Genomic DNA, 13,389 nt, shown 5'->3' on the forward strand with positions numbered 1-13,389 from the left:
GCCGAAACACCCAGTGACGTTGAGGTACAAAACTGAAGATGTGTCTGATTGGTAGCAAAATCATCTAGTGGTCACCCCCAAGAATATCGGGTGTCAGTAGTGGTGACGAACCTTAGGGATTGTAACATCCAGTCCTACTAATCAATATCAAAAATATATTGTAATTCAAGGAAGATTGTGCTGATCACTTCGAGCTCAGTCAGGAGTTGTGCAGAAGAATGTTCTTCAGATGGACATAAATGGTGTCTTGGTTTCACTCCCCATCACCAACGCCAATGCACAACAGTGTTGTAACAGCAGCCTGGATGTCACTGGTTGTATCTCTGGAGTGGCTATTGTACCTATTCAGAGTAGGCTAGGGGACCAGAGCCCACAGAGTAGGCTAGGGGACCAGAACCCACAGAGTAGGTTAGAGGACCAGAACCCACAGAGTAGGTTAGAGGACCAGAACCCACTTAGAGAGTAGGTTAGGGGACCAGAACGCACTCCCTGTAGTTTAGGGGACCAGCACACATTCCCTGTAGGTTAGGGGACCAGAACACACTCCCTGTAGTTTAGGGGACCAGAACACACTTGGAGAAGGTTGGGCTCCTAACTGAGCCTCAGCTGACTGTCCCACTTCATGTTGATGAGCAGGATGAGGGACTTTATCCCAGGAATGCCTGATGCTGTTGTAAGGTGGGCAAAGGCAGCAGGGTTTCAGATTACTCAGTGCCAATAATCCTCACTGTGATAAAAGATTAAAACATATTTAAATAAAGTCATTTTACCACCAGGTGCTTTAGGCTGGAAGGAGATGGGTCCATAGTGAATACCTTCCTCTGTATCTGTGGAAATAAGTTGGAAACAAAGAATTTATTTGTATTTGAAAAATGATGATTTAATTCAATGCAGGGTCACGATACGAAACGCTGATCATTGTTTTCCCTCCATAGATGCTGCTCGGCCCACAGACTACCTCCAGCAGTTTGAAAAAACCCTCCATGAAAAGTCACATCTCCTAACCTCCTTGTTTTGACTTCTTCCTGGGACGGTGGAAATTACAAAGAGAATTTGAGTTAATTTGGCTCGTGGAGTTTAGAAGAATGACAATGGTTCTCATGGAAACATAGACAATTCCAACAGGTAGACCAGTCTGGATGGAGGAAGATGTTCCCTGTTGGGGGGAGACCATGACCAGGGGTAAAGGTTTAAGACAAGAGACAATAAGGATTAAGATGAGGAGAACAAAGAATATGTTACATTCTCCACCACAGATTTGACTGGAGCCAAATCATTCAGTACATTTTAGGAGTTGTTGAATTCATTGACGGATACACACCAATGGCGAGACACAGGAACAGATACAATGACAATGTTGCCTGCAGCAGCAGCAGCATCAGAGGCATTTGGACTAAGGCAACACAACACATAAATGAAGCATACATTACAAAGACCACTGGTTAGTGGAAAAAAAACTCCAAAACACAAATTAGAGACAAGTCATATGTGGACTAAGATCAAGGAATATGGGGAGATATGATCAGCTGAGGTTCAGTTTAGTTTATTGTCATGTGTGCCCAGGTTCAGGGAAAAGCTTTTGTTGCATCAGCAGAAAGACAATATATGAATACAATCGATGCCTTTACAGTGGAACACAGTGGAACACAATTGGTCCATACTGTGGGACAAGGTAAGGAATTTATATTGTTCTCATTAAAACACGAGCAATGTCTGATTTATTGAAAGGTTCCTTCAGATTTTTCAAGAAAGATTACTCTGTTGTTCATCAGATTCATCAGAAATGTGGTCTAAATTCTGGCAAAAACAATACTGTCCACCATTTGACCACCACTGCAGAGGTACTCCAGATGGCCAGCCCTGCCGGCAGTATGTTCGTTTTTTCATCCTTTTGTTATTTTAGTGTTTGTTTAAAGTTTGTTTTAATGTACTTCAGTTTGTTTTATGTGGGGAGAGGGAGGAAACTTTTTTTGTCAGGTTATTACCTTCCGGGGGAGGTGATCATTTTTCAGATCACATTCTCCGGGCTCTGCGGCCTACCATCGTTGGAGTTGAAAAGCCGCCTCGGACTGTCATGAGCCCCACCGTGGAGCGCGGACTTAACACCGGAGCGGATCCCTTGCCTGGGAGCGCTCCCACCACGGCCTGTGGACTTACCATCAATGGCTCGCAGTCTCAGGAGAGGATAGTTGGGAGCTCCAACGCCGCAGAAGGCTCAACCAGCCCTGACACTAGGTTTAAACGCCCGACGTGGGGGAGCTGACATCCCCCCTGATGCAGGATCTGAACGCCACCGGCTACGGGAGTCAAGATCGTCCCGTTAACGGAGGCTCGAGGCCCATGGCCGAGGAAGAACACTAGTGAAGGACTTGAACTTTATTTCGCCTTCCATCACAGTGAGGAATGTGTAGGAGTCACTGTGGTGGATGTTCATGTTAAAATGTGTTTTGTGTCTGTTCCTTTCTAATTGTATGACTGACCTGGCCAATGAAATTCATCGTATGTTGCAAAACATACTTGGCAAATAAAACCTGATTCTGATTCTGTCTGAGGTGGAAACAAAGAACTGCAGATGCTGGTTAATACACAAAGGGACACAAAGTGCTGGAGTACTTCTGCAGGCCAGGCAGCATCTCTGGAGGACATGTATAAGGTGATGTTTCAGGTCGTGACCCTTCTTCAGACTCACAAGAAGGGTCTCGATCTGAAACATCACCTATCCACCATCTATTAATGATGCTCAAACCATTCTGAAATGTTGTTGTTATTTTCACTTTAAAATAAAACCTGAACTAGTGGCAAAGTGAATTGGAGGCATTTAATGCTAGATGATATTTTGTGAAAGGGATGGTGATTTTTGGAAGGGCAAGTGTTGTCCATTCTTTAGAGGGCCACTAACCAAGCTGTTAATTAGGATCAACAATAAATGAGGAGTGTGAATATGTTGTTCATGATGATGTCTCAACATTGATGGGTTGGCCATGATAGTCCAGTGAAAATTAGTCAATTGACCAATGCAGAGTAAGACCTGCAGTTGGATGAGGAAGATTGTGGCTGAGGGGTGAATTGACACAAGAGAGAGAGACTGTTGAATTGATCAATTAGTTTGTGTGTTTGAGGTTCCCTTCCTCACATTCTTGTTACAAAACTGTGAAATGTGAAATAGGTTGCTTCATCAAATACAACACCTGTACAACTAGAAATTCATTGACAGAGTCATCTATTTACCTTCTTGCTTTGTGTTCCTACTCACAGACATATATTCAGGAACACGGCTCATCCCAGGTACTGGGGTCACATTGATTTCTGGAAAATAAGTATTATTTTCTGATTAAGACTTTAATTCGGTGTGATTTTAAAGAAGCAACAATCCAGTGTTTAAACTGTACCCCATTAATAATGAGATCCACCAGAATGACCAGGAACATGGCTTCAGATGTACGTCAGATACATTTAATTGTGGGATAAGACCATGTGTATAAAATCAGAGTCCATGGAAACACAGTGTTCCCTAAATTATGACCCATATTAGGATGGTACACAAGGCAAAGTTTTCACTTGAAGTTTGAACCACCAAAGTGCAGTGGAGATACATACCTTGGTCTCCTGGTTTCCTGGCCCATATTTATCCCTCAGTAAATAGGAACATATTGAGGACAAATTGGAGACCATATTTTCTACATGACTACACTAGCTATACTTCATCTTCTGGCATGTTTATTTGATAATGGTTTACACCGGGGATGGTGACACAATCACCACATGGTCAGATCATTGCAGATCACCACCTGAACAGCATCATACAGCTGACTCCCCACGGCAACTCAGGTACACAGGACAATCCACATTGCATAAATAATGCTTCAATTGACCACAAGTCTGAAATCAATTTGTCAACAACATAAGCACAAACAGATACTTTTCTTATCCAAAATATATTGTTATTTTCTCCTTGTAACAAAGATAACATTGTCATTGATAATTTGGGGGAATCTGTGCTGCATTAAGGATGTCTTCATGTACTTTACCTGTAGGCTTGTGCCTTCTTTGACACCACACCCCTGCCAGTATAATGACGAGGAGAAGAGCCAGGCCTCCGCTAATTCCAACAAATCTGATAATGAAAGTGTAATTCCCTGTCAAAATAATAAACACACAGTTCACATTTGTAGAATAAATGCTCATCATTCAAAAGCTTCCCCAAAGACCAGGCATTAACCACACTGACTAATTTAGATCAGAAGTCTTGAGTTTAACTTGTGATCCAGATTAACTGAGACACAAGGTACTACAGATGATAGTTTACCAATAAAAGACACAAGGTGTTGGAGAAACTCAGCAGGTTAGGCAGGTGACATTTCAGGTCGCAGCCCTTTAGTCTGAAGTAGGGTCCAGACCTAAAACCTCACCTATCCATGTTCTCCAGAGATTCCGGCTGACCCGTTAAGTTACTCCAGCACATTGTGTCTTTTTTCCCCAGATTAATTGACCTTACTTAAAAACATAGAAAAATAGAAAATAGGTGCAGGAGTAGAGGCCATTTGGCCCTTCGAGCCTGCACCGCCATTCAATATGATCATGGCTGATCATCCAACTCAGTATCCTGTACCTGCCTTCTCTCCATACCCCCTGATCCCTTTAGCCACAAGGGCCACATCTAACTCCCTCTTAAATATAGCCAATGAACTGTGTGGCCTCAACTACCTTCTGTGGCAGAGAATTCCAGAGATTCACCACTCTGTGTGAAAAATGTTTTTCTCCTCTCGGTCCTAAAAGATTTCCCCCTTATCCTTAAACTGTGACCCCTTGTTCTGGACTTCCCCAACATCGGGAACAATTTTCCTGCATCTAGCCTGTCCAACCCCTTAAGAATTTTGTAAGTTTCTATAAGATCCCCCCTCAATCTTCTAAATTCTAGCGAGTACAAGCCGAGTACAAAGATCAGAGAGCCACAACTTGCCTCAGTAGCCATCAGTTAGAGACTGTAAACATTCACACACGTTTCTATTTCTTGGTTACAATCAGCTGACATTTGTCAGGCAGGAGATGGGAGCTGATGGTTGGCTGATAAAGGAGCTGATTCAGCTGTGATACTTCCCATTGTATAGTGGACAAATGTCTATCATAATCTAAGCCTGGAACAATGGTTGAATGAGCACTGCTGACAACAGAGTGGATATTGCCCTTGTGCTTCAATCCTCTCTAACCAGGAGCACAAGAACTGTAAATATTAGAAATATTCAGCCGTTTGAGCAGTATCTGTGAAATGGGAAAGAAGTGAGTTCATGTTTTGTCAGATTCAAAGAAAGGATCTTTGAAAATAGACAATAGACAATAGGTGCAGGAGTTGGCCATTCAGCCCCTCGAGCCAACACTCAACATTTATTAACAAGACAAAGTCCACATACAAACAAGATATACAAATCACACTGACGCAGCTGTCAGCATCACATCAGATCATCCTAGAGTTCTGTCACAGAAGCATCACATTCACAGGCACCCACGCAAGCTCATCATATTTAATCCAACTTAATATATAATCACCCGTTATGTTAAACCAGACACTTGTATGTCACTAGAATAACATATTTTGTCATTGATTGCCACTATGTATGTACTTATACACAGTCACACACATGTCTGTACATATGGTTCCAAATACACGTATACAATACCAATCGAACTCCTCCCCTCCACTGGGGCTATGGAGAAATTGTGTCCTTAATCAGTCTTGGCAGTTGTAGTAATACCGATGTCCACATAATGTTGAAAGCATCCGTCCTTAACTGGAGTTTAGCTGTTATACTTTCCATCATATATACACTTTTCAATCTTTCCCTCCCTCCACCCACTGTTGAACATTTGGTAGCTTTACATTTCTCCATGACTCTGTAATCATCTTCTTTGCAATCAACAGCAACACCCCAAGCAAGCATGTCTGACACGCTAGAATTTAGAAGATTGAGGGGGGATCTTATAGACACTTACAAAATTCTTAAGGGGTTGGACAGGCTAGCTGCAGGAATATTATTCCCGATGTTGGGGAAGTCCAGAACTAGGGGTCACAGTTTAAGGATAAGAGGGAAATCTTTTAGGACCGAGATGAGAAAATCATTTTTTACACAGAGTGGTGAATCTGTGGAATTCTCTGCCACAGAAGGTAGTTGAGGCCACAGTTCATTGGCTATATTTAAGAGGGAGTTAGATGTGGCCATTGTGGCTAAAGGGATCAGGGGGTATGGAGAGAATGCAGGGATGGGATACTGAGTTGGATGATCAGCCATGATCATATTGAATGGTGGTGTAGGCTCGAAGGGCCGAATGGCCTCTACTCCTGCACCTATTTTCTATGTTTCTATGTTTCTATGTTTTGGTATCTATATTTTCTGGAGTCTCTCCCAGTATGAAGCATGCCGGCTCCAGAGGTAGATCCACCCCCAAGATTAGCTTGATCTCCGTCTGAATGTCTCTCCAATATTGATACAATTTGGGACAATCCCACAAAATATGTGTATGATCACCAATCTTCCCGCATTGTCTCCAGCATAAATCTGAGATGTTGCTGTATCTTGCTAACATAAGAGGAGTCTGAAATACTCTCATTCTAGTTTTCCATTCAAACTCCCTGCAGGCGGGGCTGTTTAGACATAGAAGCATAGAAAATAGGTGCAGGAGTAGGCCATTCGGCCCTTCGAGCCTGCACCACCATTCAATATGATCATGGCTGATCATCCAACTCAGTATCCTGTACCTGCCTTCTCTCCATACCCCCTGATCCCTTTAGCTACAAGGGCCACATCTAACTCCCTCTTAAATATAGCCAATGAACTGTGTGGCCTCAACTACCTTCTGCGGGAGAGAATTCCAGAGATTCACCACTCTCTGTGTGAAAAAAGTTTTCCTCATCTCGGTCCTAAAAGATTTTCCCCTTATCCTTAAACTGTGACCCCTTGTTCTGGACTTCCCCAATATCGGGAACAATCTTCCTGTATCTAGCCTGTCCAACCCCTTAAGAATTTTGTAAGTTTCTATAAGAAACTTGTTTGTTAACGTATGAGCCAAAAGACATGTCTTTTCCCACATTTCATCAGTAATAATATGTGAAATGTGAAATAGGTTGCTTCATCAAATACAATACCTGTACAACTAGAGATTTATTGACAGAGTCATCTATTTACCTTGTTGCTTTGTGTTTCTAGTCACAGACGTATATTCAGTAACATGGCTCATGTCAGGTACTGGGGTCACATTGGTTTCTGGAAAATAAGTATTTTATGTTCTGATTAAGACTTTAATTTGGTTTGATTTTAAACAAGCAACAATCCAGTGTTTAAACTGTACCCCATTAATAATGAGATCCACCATAATGACCAGGAACATGACTTCAGATGTACGTCAGATACATTTAATTGTGGGATAACACCATGTGTATAAAATCAGAGTCCATGGAAACACAGTGTTCCCTAAATTATGACCATGTTAGGATGGTAAACAAGGCAAAGTTTTCACTTGAAGTTTGAACCACCAAAGTGCAGTGGAGATACATACCTTGGTCTCCTGGTTTCCTGGCCCATATTTATCCCTGTTTGTTAACGTATGAACAAAAGACATGTCTTTTCCCACTTTTCATCAGTAATAATAATATTCATTTCCAATTCCCATTTCTGTTTCGTTTCTATCGTGTTTCCTTTTACACAATCTTGAAGTCCTTTATATAAATCCTGGTTCAACCAGATGAGTGTTTGAGTACACAGCGGCATGCAGTAAAACATGACATAGATCAGGTCAACTAATACTGACTGATCTACAGTCAGATCAGTAACAGAGGGAGGGATATGGGTGGAAGTGGAGTAAGAACATGAAAGGAAAACTCTGCAATTGGAAGGGGTGGGAAATGAGTTGAAAGAGGAAGGGAAGAGAATAGGATCACTGGGCGGTGGGATAAATGCGTGCACAATGAAGGAGGGGGGAGAAGTGGTGATCGGGAATTGTTAGTTGAAATTTGAGAATTGATTGATCATAACAGAGTTAGATCACTCAAACTGGAAGAAAATATTCCACCCAAATTTCATGATCAATAAGCGACATCAAAACTCAATCATGACTCTAAGTATGAAGAACAAACCCTTATCACTTACTACTGTCCTTCTGATAGTACGGGACAAAAAGCCGGGGCAGGTGTTGATGAAACAAAACACATCTCCAGTTCCCTCTGCCTCTCTCAGCTTTCTGAATAACCAGACTCGGTGATTTCTCTTCCTCAGTCAGTGCCTTTTCTCCAACACGTTTGCCATCGCCATTGATCCAAACCAGTCTCATTGACCCAGTGACGTGAGACACAGAGCAGGTCAGGGTAACGTTGTCTCCCTCAGTCACTGCATCAGACGGTTCAGCTGTGACTGTGGAAACAAGCAGGTTGTTTACATTTTAAACAATAAGTTCATCAGTAAACTCAGTGGCAACATTCTGACTCCTACCTTTCACTGTGATTAGATCAATGGTGGGAAATGGATTTGATTCCAGATAACAGACGTAAAGTCCGGCATCTTGAAACACAACGGGGACAATCCTCACATTGAAATCCTTGCCATCGAAGTGTTTCCCTGAGGTCACCAGTCGATTCACGAAGTTGGTACCTTTGACATTGGTGATGATGGGCTGAGAACGTTCTGCAGATGCTATTACTTTCAACTGTTGCAGGGGACGAGGTGACCAGGTCCACTGAGCACTGGCATAGTTACGACCATAACTCCCAGAACAAACCAGGTGAAGTTCACTGTGACCGGTGCTGGAGCGGTAAAGTGTGTAGCTCCCATAAAGTAAATCTGTATCAGAGAGACAGAGGATAACTCCTTTCAGTATTACAGTTACTGTGCCATACACAGATTCTCAACCGTATTCTTATAAACATTTGTGGTGTTTTGTTCAACTGATCAAGCTTCAAATGTAACATCTTTCATGAATGCCGCACTAAACTCATCAGATCTTTATAAAATACAATGTGCTGTACGGCAGTAAGTTGCAGTGAAGTTTGGATATTCCACTCTACATTTCAACATGAGGTTGGCCCCCACACCCGGACTGTCCGGGAATGTCCCAGGATGGAATGAAACCTCCTGGAGACTCCCGAGAGCGGTGTTGGAGGTGAATGTCTCTGTCAGTCTGCAGGAGGTGGTTCAGGTTCAGGTTCGGGTTCAGGTTCGGGTTCAGGTTCAGGTTCGGGTTCAGGTTCAGGTTCGGGTTCAGGTTCAGGTTCGGGTTCAGGTTCAGGTTCGGGTTCGGGTTCAGGTTCGGGTTCGGGTTCAGGTTCAGGTTCGGGTTCAGGTTCAGGTTCAGGTTCAGGTTCAGGTTCAGGTTCGGGTTCAGGTTCAGGTTCAGGTTCAGGTTCAGGTTCGGGTTCGGGTTCAGGTTCGGGTTCAGGTTCAGGTTCAGGTTCGGGTTCAGGTTCGGGTTCAGGTTCAGGTTCGGGTTCGGGTTCAGGTTCAGGTTCAGGCTGTGGACAGAAGCAGCCCAGAGGATGCCTGCACGGGGACTGACCCGGACACGTTGGCACATCAAGTGGATCGGTTCATTCCCATTATTCCCACCATCCCTCTCCCATTCACACCCATTGATTCCCTGTCCTTCCCTGTTCCCGGGTCATGCTCCCAGCTGAATGCTGATCCCAAGCCAGAGTCTGCAGCAGCTGGAATCACTTCAAGCAACACCAGACTCGGAGAGAAGGGTCAGTGTGGGGAGAGGGGATGGATTGTTGTTCAGTGTTGATGTGTGGGTCGGGACCCCCAGTGTGTGTGTGAGCAGCAAGTGCTGGTGACTACACTTCCTATCTGACACTTTGACGTGAGTCTTGTATCAGTATCTCAGTCTCAGATACTGGAGTATTGATGGCAAGATGAGTCCTGTATCTGTATCTCAGTCCCAGATACTGGAGCATTGATGGCAAGATGAGTCCTGTATCTCAGTCTCAGATACTGGAGTATTGATGGCAAGATGAGTCCTGTATCTGTATCTCAGTCTCAGATACTGGAGCATTGATGGCAAGATGAGTCCTGTATCTGTATCTCAGTCTCAGATACTGGAGCATTGATGGCAAGATGAGTCCTGTAACTGTATCTCAGTCTCAGATACTGGAGCATTGATGGCAAGATGAGTCCTGTATCTCAGTCTCAGATACTGGAGCATTGATGGCAAGATGAGTCCTGTATCAGTCTCAGATACAGGAGCATTGATGGCAAGATGAGCCCTGTATCAGTATCTCAGTCTCAGATACTGGAGCATTGATGGCAAGATGAGCCCTGTATCAGTATCTCAGTCTCAGATACTGGAGCATTGATGGCAAGATACACTGACAAAATACTTTACTGAACAATGGTTACAGAAAGACATCTCCATCCTGTGCTGTGTGTGTGTCTGTCACACAGAGACAAGCAGGCAGCTGCTCCACACAGAGACTTTCTGGAAACTTCTCCCTGATCATTGCAGCATTTTATACTGGAGAGCAGTTGGTCACTGGCACAGTTCTTCTCAGAGCGCACATATAATATTACAAGAAGCACCGTGATACAAATGTCTACTCAATTTAAGAAGGAGAAGGTTAAATCGGAAGTGGCAGTGATGCAGTTGAACAAAGGGGACTATGAAGGCATGAGAGGGGAGCTGGCCAATGTAGACTGGAAAGGGATCCTAGCAGGAATGAAGGTGGAACAGCAATGGCAGGAATTTCTGTGCATAAACCGGAAGAGGCAGGATCATTTCATTCCAAAAAGGAAGAAAGATTCTAAGGGGAGTAGGAGGCAACCGTGGCTGACAAGAGAAGTTAGGGATAGAATAAAACTAAAAGACAAGATGTATAACACAACAAAGAGTAGCCGGAAGTCAGAGGATTGGGAAACTTTCATAGGACAACAGAAGGAAACAAAAGGGGCAATAAGGGCTGAAAAGATGAAGTACGAGGGGAAGCTGGCCAGGAATATAAAGAAGGACAGTAAAAGCTTCTTTAGATATGTTAAGGGGAAAAGAGTAGCAAAGTCTAATGTGGGTCCCTTGAAGGCAGACACGGGTGAAATTATTATGGGCAACAAGGGAATGGCAGAAGAGTTGAACAGGTACTTCGGATCTGTCTTCACTAAGGAAGACACAAACAATCTCCCAGATGTACTGGAGGACAGAAGATCTAAGGGGGTAGAGGAACTGAAATAAATTTTCATTAGGCGACAAATGGTATTGGGTAGGCTAATGGGACTGAAGGATGATAAATCCCCTGGGCCTGATGGTCTGCATCCCAGGGTCATCAGGGAGGCGGCTCTAGAAATAGTGGATGCATTGGTGATCATTTTCCAATGTTCAATAGATTCAGGATCAGTTCCTGTGGAGCCAAGGGATGTGGGGAGACGGCAGGCAAGGGTTATTGATTGGGGACGATCAGCCATGATCACAATGAATGGCGGTGCTGGCTCGAAGGGCCGAATTACCTCCCCCTGCACCTGTTTTCTATGTTTCTATATCCAATGGGAGGTGTACATACTTACTGTTGTTTACAGTAAAATCTCCGTTACTTGTGTGAAGAATGTTTCCGTTTTCCCGCACATCACACACATACAGCTTCCCATCCTCCACTGTAACGTGTCGAACCATCAGATAGACCGTGTTATTCAGGCGGATCTGATCAGTGTTGCCCCTGTTCTGCTGGGATGAGTCCATGGGTCTCCAGTGAAGACTGACTGTATCTGAGAGTCTGGAGATGGTGCAGCTGAGTGTAACGTCACTGCCCAGCAGAGGCCACTGTGGACTTGCCTCAACTGTGAAAAACAGATCAATGAGATTCAGAGTGAGTAGTGGTTTGTACAAGTCAAGTCCCAGATAGGATAATGACATTCTTGCTTGCTGCAACACAACAGAATATTGTAGGCATCAATACAGAACAGATCAGTGTGTCCATATACCATAGAATATTTATATATACACACATAAATAAACAAATGAAGTACAATAGACTGTTATAGTTCAGAGTTTGTTTGAAGTTGTGTTTAATAGTCTGATGGCTGTGGGGAAGGAGCTGTTCCTGAACCTGGATGTTGCAGATTTCAGGCTCCTGTACCTTCTACCTGATGGTAGCGGAGAGATGAGTGTGTGGCCAGGATGGTGTGGGTCCTTGATGATGCTGCCAGCCTTTTTGAGGCAGCGACTGCGATAAATCCCCTCTATGGAAGAGAGGTCAGAGCCGATGATGGACTGGGCAGTGTTTACAGCTTTTTGCATCCTTTTCTGCTCCTGGACGCTCAAGTTGCCGAACCAAGCCACGATGCAACCAGTCAGCATGCTCTCTACTGTGCACCTGTAGAAGTTAGAGAGAGTCCTCCTTGACTAACCGACTCTCCGTAATCTTCTCAGGAAGTAGAGGCGCTGATGAGCTTTCTTTATAATTGCATCAGTGTTCTGGGACCAGGAGAGATCTTTGGAAAGATGCACGCCCAGAAATTTGAAGCTCTTGACCCTTTCCACCATCGACCCGTTGATATAAACGGTACTGTGGGTCCCCATCCTACCCCTTCCAAAGTCCACAATCAGTTCCTTGGTTTTGCTGGTGTTGAGGGCCAGGTTATTGTGCTGGCACCATATGGACAGTTGCTCGTTCTCTCTTCTATATTCTGACTCATCCCCATCAGTGATACGCCCCACAACAGTGGTGTCATCAGCGAACTTGATGATGGAGTTCGCACTATGTCCGGCTACACAGTCATGAGTATAGAGTGAGTACAGCAGGGGACTGAGCACACAGCCTTGAGGTGCTCCCGTGCTGATTGTTATTGAGGCTGACACATTTCCACTAATACGAACGGACTGTGGTCTGTGAATGAGGAAGTCGATGATCCAACTGCAGAGGGATGTGCAGAGACCCAGTTCTGCGAGTTTGGTAACCAGCTTGGAGGGGATGATTGTGTTAAATGCCGGCTGTTCACCGTGGGACTGCAGGTGGAACCGGAAACATACAGGCATTGTTGTATTTACACATGCTCTGTTTCAAATATTCACAAACTGTTGAATATGCATCTATTTCCACTCCTTCTAGGTGTATCTGATTGGTCTCAAGAGCTGAACTCTATGACAGAGCCCATGTTCCACAGGTGATGGATGGACTTCCATCCACCTGGTCACAGGGTAACATTAAGTAGCAGTGTTACCCCGGGACCACTACACGGACACATTGGCTCCATACCACCTTGCTTGCCGCGATCACCTTACCGTGTGCCGGCAAGAAGACCATGGTATTCGCTGTGGCTAGATTCATTGATTTACTGTTCCCAGTGAAGTCATCAAACTATTATCACCCATCCCTGCTGATCATTACAGAAACAATGAACAAAATCACATCCCCAGTTGTTTGACTTT

General features: G+C 44.1%; 1 protein-coding gene across 1 annotated transcript; it reads right to left on the reverse strand.

The window, feature by feature from the left end:
• Window positions 1-1,277: 1,277 nt before the first annotated feature.
• Window positions 1,278-13,012, reverse strand: LOC116966224. Its single transcript, XM_033012370.1, has 5 exons — window positions 12,991-13,012; window positions 8,478-8,825; window positions 8,139-8,399; window positions 3,229-3,306; window positions 1,278-1,393 (listed from the first exon to the last, which is right to left on the reverse strand). The coding sequence occupies exons 1-5, from the start codon at window positions 13,010-13,012 to the stop codon at window positions 1,278-1,280; spliced, it is 825 nt and encodes a 274-aa protein (XP_032868261.1).
• Window positions 13,013-13,389: the final 377 nt, after the last annotated feature.

The sequence above is a fragment of the Amblyraja radiata genome, chromosome 36 (genome assembly GCF_010909765.2).
Source record: "Amblyraja radiata isolate CabotCenter1 chromosome 36, sAmbRad1.1.pri, whole genome shotgun sequence".
Taxonomy (NCBI): domain Eukaryota; kingdom Metazoa; phylum Chordata; class Chondrichthyes; order Rajiformes; family Rajidae; genus Amblyraja; species Amblyraja radiata.